Source organism: Dendroctonus ponderosae, unplaced genomic scaffold, assembly GCF_020466585.1.
Source record: "Dendroctonus ponderosae isolate FM_Combo_2020 unplaced genomic scaffold, Dpon_F_20191213v2 Dpon_F_20191213_1, whole genome shotgun sequence".
Classification (NCBI taxonomy): domain Eukaryota; kingdom Metazoa; phylum Arthropoda; class Insecta; order Coleoptera; family Curculionidae; genus Dendroctonus; species Dendroctonus ponderosae.
In genome coordinates this window covers 61,413,076-61,423,362 of record NW_026017110.1, presented here as the reverse complement: position 1 = coordinate 61,423,362, position 10,287 = coordinate 61,413,076, and the positions used below count along the sequence as shown (strand labels likewise).

The 10,287-nt window shown below is 37.2% G+C and overlaps 2 protein-coding genes across 2 annotated transcripts in view; one reads left to right on the top strand and one right to left on the bottom strand.

Moving 5' to 3' along the window:
• The window catches only part of LOC109540867 (SAFB-like transcription modulator), a 9,586-nt gene extending 4,079 nt beyond the window's left edge, over window positions 1-5,507 (bottom strand). The window contains exons 1-14 of the mRNA XM_019909367.2: window positions 5,196-5,507; window positions 4,912-4,987; window positions 4,660-4,856; window positions 4,499-4,606; window positions 4,402-4,447; window positions 3,745-3,820; window positions 2,184-2,460; window positions 1,878-2,129; window positions 1,728-1,793; window positions 1,480-1,672; window positions 1,216-1,423; window positions 1,049-1,164; window positions 884-989; window positions 721-824 (exon numbers count right to left, since the gene is read on the bottom strand). Coding sequence (XP_019764926.2) covers window positions 721-824; window positions 884-989; window positions 1,049-1,164; window positions 1,216-1,423; window positions 1,480-1,672; window positions 1,728-1,793; window positions 1,878-2,129; window positions 2,184-2,460; window positions 3,745-3,820; window positions 4,402-4,447; window positions 4,499-4,606; window positions 4,660-4,856; window positions 4,912-4,987; window positions 5,196-5,318 — 1,948 coding nt within the window. The 5' untranslated portion in view covers window positions 5,319-5,507. The remainder of the gene's footprint in view (window positions 1-720; window positions 825-883; window positions 990-1,048; window positions 1,165-1,215; window positions 1,424-1,479; window positions 1,673-1,727; window positions 1,794-1,877; window positions 2,130-2,183; window positions 2,461-3,744; window positions 3,821-4,401; window positions 4,448-4,498; window positions 4,607-4,659; window positions 4,857-4,911; window positions 4,988-5,195) is intronic.
• A 730-nt stretch (window positions 5,508-6,237) lies between these two features.
• The window catches only part of LOC109540884 (venom protease), a 5,817-nt gene continuing 1,767 nt past the window's right edge, over window positions 6,238-10,287 (top strand). Inside the window, exons 1-5 of the mRNA XM_019909399.2 lie at window positions 6,238-6,553; window positions 9,112-9,320; window positions 9,565-9,673; window positions 9,731-9,863; window positions 9,922-10,085. Coding sequence (XP_019764958.1) covers window positions 6,493-6,553; window positions 9,112-9,320; window positions 9,565-9,673; window positions 9,731-9,863; window positions 9,922-10,085 — 676 coding nt within the window. The 5' untranslated portion in view covers window positions 6,238-6,492. The remainder of the gene's footprint in view (window positions 6,554-9,111; window positions 9,321-9,564; window positions 9,674-9,730; window positions 9,864-9,921; window positions 10,086-10,287) is intronic.

The following is a 10,287-nucleotide window of genomic DNA, read 5'->3' as shown; positions in this document are numbered from 1 at the left end:
GATGAACTACACGAGTGGTTTACTAAGTGCAAGGTAAAAATTCACCCAGGCAATAGTCAAGCCCTCCTCATTGGTAGGAGGAACAGCTTACCTGGAGGAAGCAGGTTCAAACATCTATCAAAAAGGCCAAAGCTGTAACCAGCAAGCTCTACCCACTCCTCAACCGCCAAAGTCATGAGTATTAGGAATGCCACTTAAAAAGACTACAAGCCACGGAAAACAAAATTCTGCGAATGGCAGTTGACGCGCCTTGGTTCGTACGCAACAGCCAGATTTGCAGAGATCTAAAATGGGAACCACTCAACGACTTCATAGTCCGAAAAGCAGGAGCTGATTTCCAGAAAGCGTAAAACCACTGCAATGAAGATCTTCGCAACGCGGTAAGTTATGAACCAATGCAGAGCTAACTTGAAACCCTACGAAAAAAAGGCCCAAGCAAGTGGTTTAGCTTAATAAGCTTATTTAAGTTAGCAAGATGCCCACAGCAGGCATGAAGCCTATGTGGAGAGAATGAGATGCAACGGCATGCGGGTGCCAGAGCTGACACAAACTTTAGACGACTGCATGTTTTAAAGGATTTCCTGGAAACTACAGCGCAAATGGTTTTTTTTTTAGTTGGTAAAAATACAACACTACCCGGTATTGCGGGATACCGGGTGTCTTCGCGAAGATTTTTATCCTCCACCTGCCGGGCAAAAAAAAACATTTTTGTATGCTCACCATTTGAATTGCCATATCTGGAAGGCCCCGGCGCATCAGACTTGCCTCTTCCAATACCTGCCCGATATCCATGAGGACTTCTATCTCTTTCGCGATCATTATATCTAATAATAAACCATATGTAAATATTTATGCACTTGACCACAATTAGTACAACACGTACCTATCTTTTCCTCCACGCGGGGAGGGTCCGTCCCGGTTTCTTGGTTCACGGTTGTTATATGGACGATTATCAAACTTATTCCCACTGCCAGAGGAGGTTGATGGGCCTAGATAAACGTGTGTTTTAAGTGCTTATTATTATGATTCAATTCCAATTGGCGCCTACCATCATAATCGCGACCTCGTTTGTCAGAGTATGAACCAGGATGCCTAGGCTTGCCACCATATTCTCCTTTAGAGGGCCCAAAAGGTTTACCCTTGGGGGTTAGATCATGGGGTTTGCTGGAAACAAGCACATGTAAAATTTGTTTAAAATCGTAAAATTTCACTTACGTAGAATCAAATCGTGGGGCCGGTGGAGCGTCGAAGTGGTCAGCAGTCATCGGTCTTTTTCTGTCATTGAAACGCTCATCGCTGCGGAATGTTGCCGGTCGTTTTTCTCTCCTGTCCTCTGAAAGCCGCTGCAATGTTCTTTCCAATTCAAGTTTTTCCCGTGAAATTTTCTCCCGCTCGAGACGCTGGCGCTCGCGTTGTAACCGAACTAAACCGTCAAAAACTTTAGCAATTGCAAAAATAATGTTATTATCGATCTTCTACCTAATTCGGCTTTTTCACGGGCAATTTTCTCCTTTTCGATTCTCAGTTTTTCCTTTTCCTTCTCTAGCCTCATTGACTCTTGCCTCTGGCGTCGTTCAATTTCCTTCTGTCTACTATGCTCCTCGTGACGACGCCTGGATTCTTCGCGAAAGATGCGCTCTTTTTCACGCATTTTTTGACGATCTCTTTCCTCCTAATCAATTTTTATCAATGTCTTAAACTAATTTGATCACTAGAACAGAACTTACCTTAATCTGGGCAAATGTAAGCACTCCACTCCTGTGCGCTCCTGAAGATCTGCTCCGATGCCCTCTCTGGAAAGTAAAACATCTGTTGCAGTCTATTATTTTTAGTCAAATATCTTTGAAAATAATAGGGTAGTAAGTAATACTTCTTACAAATCTGTCGTCTCTATGTCTAATTTCATCTCTGGACGCTCTTCTGCTACTAGAATCCGCCCTTTCCTTCGATTTAGTTCGATTCATTTCTTTTCCACTGGCATCACCTTCCCGTTTCTTCTCATCCTTCTCTCCTTCTTTCTTACTATCCTTAACGTCCACAGTTGGCTTTTCGTCACGCCTAGATTTAAAACCTGTCTTCTCACTACTATTCTTTGTGACCTTCATTTGGTCTGCTCGAACTTCATCAAACTGGTAATAATGAAACGATGAGTTTTATGTCAGGAAACAAAACTTTTCAATCACCTTCTCAATTTTGATCATTTGACCCTTTAATTCAGTGTTGTTGAGTTTAGCGATTACATTAGCCACATCTTCCAGGGAACCCATTGTGACATAGCCGAAGCAGTTGGATCCGGGATATCTAGCGTTAACAACGACTTTGGCTCCAGTCACTTTTCCACACGCTGATAGAGCAGCTTTCAGCTCACTTGCTCGAGTATTCTGGGCAACGTTCGATACCCAAACAACGTTCGGATTGGCTTTGACACAAATTTTTTTGTGCAGTTTTTCACTGGATCTCCTAGGAGGAACAGTTTTTTTGTAATTGAAGACAACCATAATGTAGAAAATGGAACTAAACTACGCTGTCCACGACGAATAATTTTGGATTATACCGCAACACTAATAGGTTGTAACAAACCCCTTTGTTTATTTTTTTAAATATTAAATCAGCCACTAAACAAGTGGATATATTTTTAAAGAACAAACTATACTTCGCTCATGAATATGCCATACACAAGTTCATAGTTGTTCATCATTTTGTAGACCATATGGGCATTTTAAGGTAGATGCATTTCAAAACAAAACGGTTATCTCGAGAGCCGAAAAAAGGAAACTAACTGTGCTCAATTATAATTTTAACCAGAGTCGCAAGTTGATATGTATATGCGCTTTTTGGAAACATCACAGCTAGCATGTCAACATCGATTCATCATCATTTGGAAAATTCACTGTCACCTGCCTCTAATCAGATATTTCTTTAAAACGGCGAGAAAATTATTTGCACTAAAATCACTGGAACTCCTCTTACCGGTTGTTGCTCCCTACATTAACTTGCATTTTGTTTTAAGTCGACTCGACATAATGCTGCCGCTACTTATCCTGCTCTTAGTAACACATTTGCCACAAAAAGACTCCAAGATGTTAATGTTGCAGATCACTGCCACGGTTTTCTCAAATAACATTATATCCAATCAATCACTCTTGTCGAAACACAACCAGCAGTAGGATACAGGCGTCCTCAAATCTTTGCATATGTAACTAACATATTTGCAGCACCTTGCAGATGTCGAATCCTGGTTCTTGCAACGTTATGTGTTCTTTTTCATTCAGATTTGCTTCAATATTACAAGGGGGGAAGGAATACAAACTGAAAGTATTAAACTCCTCAGCAGCAAATTATCCATCCAAGCATGCTAGTTTTCTTTAAGCCGCTTCTTTGGGCTTTAGAACGCATTTGGGTATCTATGCAAAACCATATCAGACCAGTTAACTCGGTAAAGTCTGCACAATTCAATCAAAAGGACATAAACATCTCTTGCAGCAAAAGCTTGTTTGTGGTTTGAGATATTATGCATGAGTCTCACCGAAGCTTGAAATATCTAAAGTAAATTGCATCTGTAAGTTTGCTCCTCTGTCCTTTAAACCATTTGTCTCTTCCGCCGTTCTCAGGAACTGATTACTTGGAAACACTCAGGACTATCCAGTTTGCATTTATTCTCCTTTTGTAATAGACAAGCAAATTCGACTTATGGGCAGCATTATGGAGTGTGCAGTGTAGCTTGTAAAATACGTGAAAACCAACCTATATCCATCTCCATTTTGTTGCTTTTCTGATCTTGATTCCTCCTTGCATTCTCCAACTTCCGTCTTCGTTTTATCTACAGAAATCAAAATCGACGTGATTTATAGGGATTTAAAATTATTGTAACAACCATGTAGTTTCAATCTGTTTTCAAGCAGATCTAGAATGTTGCTTTTGCTTTCGAAAAAATATAGAATCCTTTACTGCCCCCAAAGAACGTATAATTGAAACAAATGCACTGCTATGTAAATATAAACAACTTAAATATGTAGTCCTTCAGCTGTTGGTAAACTACGAATTACAAAATCCCAACAGCAGCTTTAAAGCAGATGTCTTTGCTTTGCAAAACTGTGTAAAAAGAAGTTAATTGCATATCATAAAATCCAAGTTTCTATGAAGATCCAACGCACTAGTCGCAGTTTTCTTCCTAGCATCTTGCTACGCACCATCGCTATAATTCTCCTACATGAATAATCATTTAGATTTTCTCTTTCTTTACGTCGTCTTCTTCGATTGCGATATCAATGGTTAGATACAAATACTAACTTGAACTATACTTATTGCAATATGCAATTAACTTCTACTCAATTGTTGCTTCGTAATTACGGTTAATGTAAACCAAGTTAATTTGAGGTGTATTAGAAATGATTTACTTACCATCAGTTGTAGTGTCATCCTCTCTATTTTTGTCGGCGGTTTCACTCTGAAACAACAAATGGTGACTTTATGTTAAAATAGTATAATGAAATCTTACTTCTACATCATGTAAAGTTTCTTCGTCTAGGGTGAGGTGAATTGGATCTTCATCCTCCTCTACTGCTGCAGGTTTTTCTTCATCCTTGACAGCTTCTTTTGCGACGCTCTGAAAAAGTAGTAAATCTCAAGATATGAACATATATTCGTTCGAATGTCCACCTTTGGTTCAGGTTTTTCAACCACTTGTTGTTCCTTGACAACCTCCTTCTCATCAGTGGTACACTCGGTTGTATCAGCTTCCGATTTCTTCACAACTTCCGGCTCCAGGCTTTCCTTAGCTTCAACGCTGACTGGATCTTCGGGTTTCTTCGGTTCTTTTTCTTCAGTCGGAGATTCCTCAGGTTTCTCTTCACTTTCTGATAGACAGTAACAGTATTTGAATAATGCAGATAATATCGAAGGAATACTTACGAGTTGATGGTTTCTTTTTAGTGTCTTTAGTCTCAAACACGAACGTTTCAGGATCAAGACCTTGCGCTTCCATTGCCTGGAAATAAACGGACTCTATTGCAATTATTTGTTTGATGAAAGAATTGTAAAAAAGCATTGCTTTTTCATGTTCTCTAATTAAACTTTATTAGTCGTCGCTAGTATTTGAATAGTCTCTTTTGGATGACAATACGAGCAGTTTTAAGTGCTCAGGTTCTACAGAGAAACTGCCTATATAATTTCAAGCTAATCTTCAACTTGTTTACCTCCTTCAAACGCTGTATCAAAAGCTGTTTGACTCCATTCTTGTCCAAGCCCCGCTTCTCTAGCTCTGCCTTTAAATCAACCACTCGCAAATCTGCCAACTTTTTCTCCTCACACTCACTCATCGCTAACAATATTGAACAGAAATATAAACAATGAATTTACTGCCAACGCTTGTTTTGATAGCAAGAATATTATAATAGTCAATACTCTTGTAATACAACCAGCAACAATTTTACAACAAATCAGCCATAAATGAAATAAGAGACAATTGACAAGATAGCTTGACGCACGCTTGACGGTCCCAGTGATGACACCCGTATGTGTTGCCAACATGAAGCGAAATGTCACCACAGAATATCCCCAGGGAGATATTCTGTGAATGTCACCAAAGGTTAAAATTTGTATATACGGGGTGTGTTTTATAATTATGTGCAACTATTATAGAGGGGGTGTTCAGAAGGCTTAAATTTCTTGATCAAAAAATTAGATTGAAAAAATGTCAATAATTTTTCAAAAACAATACCTTTTGAAATTTTTTTGAATCTGATTGTTGCATTGTCGTTTTTATATCTTGAAGAACTTTTACGTAGAATTTTTGAAACTGGTAATTTTTTCGGGTATTTAGGCCGTAGTGGAATTTCACGTTTCGCAAGGACGAGTGACTTGCATCTTCACATGCTCGCCAAAATCTAGCTCTTTGATTGATAGAATCCCTGTTTTACATTAATAAAATCGAATAATTCAGTACAACATACTGTATATGGACGAAATTAGAGTGTTTTTGCAAAGCCCAGTGTTAAAGTTAAAGTAAAATCTTGTTGAGCATAGCATGACCAAGAGTTGCGTGGTCAATCTTGCTCCTGTTCTTGCGTACATAGTCTTTCTTTTCCCGGCAAGAATTGTAGCAGTACGATTCAAAAGCCAAATGTCTTTTTTAATTTATTTAAATCATTGCAAATTCAAGCAAAATTTGCAAATAACTTTTTTCGCTGCTTTATCAGAGCGCTGAAACGATACATATGTATATGCAATATCGCTGAGACAGTCGCTTTGTTAAACTGGACAGAGTAAGACCGCTTTAACACATTGCTGACCTTCTTTACTGACCATGACAAAGAGCGCGTCATAATAAACTTACATTTAAACAATAATCACAGTAAACAGATATTCTATAGTTCGCGAGAAGCGCAAGATAGCTCGTGGTTCTGTCGGCTACCGGGTACCGAAAATCAGTTTTGCATTCGATTTATTGCCGCTGATTTATCTCTTCTACCACTCGAGACTGGCCCCAACAACATGTGCAATTATTATATTTTGTTTTTATTTGCCGCGGTTATTTATCGAGTAAATGGTCAAGGTAAATATTTTATTTTTTTCAGATTTATCCACTTAGTTGCACTTGCTTCAAGATCGCCAAGTTTCATTTCATCGCTATTCATTTGAACATCCAATATTGCTTAATTTTAATAGCATTCATTCTAGCAGTTACATCTACTGCAAAGGTTTTCAATTGTTTTATAAAGGAAAATAATTCAAACCAACAAGCTATTAACAAGCTGCATAAAAAAGTGTTGCGATGGTCCATAGGTTAGTTTCACTCACAACATTTAATATTATAATTTGTTGTAATATACAAGGTGTTGGTGATATGCCTCATACAAACAGTTATATAAAGGATTTTTAACGGTAGAAGTTTTTAGGAAGTATTCAAGGAAGTGAAGAGAAGTTCGAAAGAACTCCTTAACTTTGAGTTTAAATTTTGGGAAGATAACTCTAAATGTAGGAAAATTATCCATAAAAGATATGGACAAGCGTTCACGCTGAAGAAATTGTCACATTTTTGCATTTGAAAATAACCACAGGACGACTCGTCCACAATATTGACAAAAGAATCAATTTTGAGCATTTTTTAGTAAACCGGAAATATAAATGTTGAGAAGTTGCGGTTTTTCTTCATAATTGAAAACGCGTATGTAAATGTTCTCACTTGGCAATCAAAACAGTTTGTCGAATAACATGAAGCGTATATATAAAGTCATACCCATTCTACATAAGAATTACATATAATTGCGTTAGTTTGGGAATCCCGAGTTACTTTAATATTCTACACACATGCTTATTATCTCACTGTATGTGGTGATTAATAATTATTAAATTTGTCTGCGAACTTTAATGAACTTGAATAAATAAACCACATATAAATATTTTTTAGGTTTTTAAAAACACCACTTGCCTAATCTATTTCCGGCGATAAATCAGGTTTTTGCGTTAAGCAATTCTGCACTCGATTATTTTTCAAATCATCATTTTAATCGAATTATGGCAATAAATATGCAACTATAACAATGTGCGTTATGAGGTGCTTATATATTTCACATCCCACATATTGTTAGTTTAAATTCCTGAAAAAATCAGAAATTTTCAATCAATAATTTTTTAAACCGTTCAGTTTGTTCGTTCAAATCAGTTGTACTAAAATTGACAAAATCTTTGTTCTAGATACTTTTATCTGTTATTGTCTCACGCCGCAACTTATTACGGCTATCAATATGAACTAGTTCTAGTTCTTCCTAATTAAAAAAGATTGATTAATAGTATTATCGCACATTTGCGTTAAATTTTTCTAAAAGTGTCTGATTAATCAACATCAACTATCAATCACTAACAGCAATTAATGCGTATGTTAATGAGCATAAACTCGACCAATTGAGCAATAGAATTTTGAAACTCGCCATCTACTGATTCATCAAAATTCCCGAATTATGCACTAATTTAACTGCATTTTTGTTAAAAAAGGAACATCTTTTCGATTCGACAAAAATCTGTTAAATTTTTTTACGCATTGATAACTGATCAATGCGTTAACAAACTTTTTTCATACATTTGTGTTGCAATATGCATGGGTGAAGGTTTATTCATAATAAGTTCAGAGAAATTTTGTAATTTGTAATTCCATATCCTTCATCAGTAGTTCAAGGTAGAAACAAGTAATTTTCACGCATATTCATTTAGAATGTCGATTTCGAGGGAAAATGTAAAGAACTGAACATGGGAACATAAGTTTTTTCACTAAAAGTGACACGACTTAAATTAATATTAATAAATATTTGCTTTTCAGCAATGGGATATTAAAAACGGAAAATGTTGCAAGCAAAATTTTAGGGTGATTCACCTAGGAGATTCTTGCAACACGCCCTTGCGTGTTAACGCAAAAACGTTATTTTATTATCGCCTATCGAATTTCGCAATCGAAACTCAAACCGCCCCGGAAATATCACGATAATCGCCTTCAGGGTTCGCTCTTTAAAATATATATTTTTTAAACTGTAGGTATGATTTTACGAACTGTTTGTAAGAACGTTATTTTTCTACACCCGATACTTTAACGCGTATTCTGTATGCATATGCTTAAGACATTCTATCCAACTGTTTTGAACAGTTACAGTGTATTAGCTCAGAATTTTTAATGACAGAAATGCCCGAAATGCAAATTGATTAGAAGGCATATTACCTCATATGATAATACTCATCGTCCCATGGAAATAATGTACCATTAAACACAATAAAGCAATTGAATAAATTAACAGAGGTTGGTTTTCTAATTCGTGAGAATTCATTAACTTGGTGGGTCTCCAAAAACGGAAAATGACATTGAGGGCTAGTTTCGTTAAAAAAAAAATCCTTGAAAACTTCAGCTCAAGTAGCATAGTGAAGACCAGTCCGCTTTGTAAATATTTTCATCATTCGAGATTTTCCGTTTGACCTTCATCTTAAATGGTTTTATCTCAATTTGATCTTCAGTTAGACTGCACACATATGGAAAGTAGGCAGTAATGACTGCATGCAATAATTGCATTTAATCGCCTTTACTTTTGCGACTTAATTCACAGACGGTTCAATTTTAATGATTTTCAGTGGAAGATGGGACCTCTTGCACTACACCAACTAACCAAAATGGACAGTGCATCAACATTCTTAATTGCAAAGTGGTGACTAACTTACTACGCACTGAGGCAAACAATGTGGAAGTGAGATCATATGTAAGGAGCCTCTATTGTGGATCTAAGTACAACACTCCATACGTATGCTGTCCAGCAGATAACACCCGGAACATACTGATTAAAGTGAGTAGAATCCAAATATCGTGGAACTATTGCGTTACTTTTGAGCCAAATTTAACACATATAGACCCGATCCCTTAAAAGTAAGGAAGAATTACCAACAGCTTCATAATTGGTATATTGGCACAAGCTTGATGGTGGAAGTAGAGCAAGAATGAAGATGGTCTTGCAGTCTTGATTCTAGTCTAAAAATTCCACACCCTTGTTGCACATTTATATGTTCCAATTGGATATATTTTTTTAATAGCCCGATGAAACATCATTTGGAGAAAGTGATAAATTCCTTTCACCCCCAGCCTGTGGGTTAAGCAATGCTACTCTTCCGAAAGTCGTTGGAGGTATTCCAGCAAAACTAGGTAAGCCAGTTCTGTGCTGATGTACAATTTCCGATAATAGAACTTGCACGAATCTAGGTGAATTCCCTTGGATGGTATCCTTGGGGTATCGAAATTTGAAGAATCCTTCACAAACACGCTGGTTATGCGGCGGTACCTTAATTTCCCATCGACACGTGCTAACCGCTGCACATTGTGTTGTGACCGACTTGTAAGAAGCGCTAAATCATTTTTCATCAGCTATTTAGACTCGAATTTCTAAAATTCAGATATCTGGCGAGAGTTGGAGAATTGGATTTATATGACGACAACGATGGCGCCAATCCAACGGATATCGAGATCGAGAAAACGAAAGTTCATGAAAACTACGATGCAACAAAGCATATTAACGATATTGCCGTATTGGCTCTTAGTAGAAGTACTGAAGGACTCGGTAGGTAAACTGGTTGTTGCTCAAAAACAAATCCATCAAGTCTATAGTACGGTCTATGTCTCTCATACCCAGGGGCGGATCCAGCTTTAAAGTCTTCTGTTGTCTATGAAATTAGAAAAATTATCGTCGTTTTGTGCGAGGGTGGCGTAAGATTATTGCGAAATTTAATGTTTTCCGTCCCGTTTTTGCTCATATCTCGGAG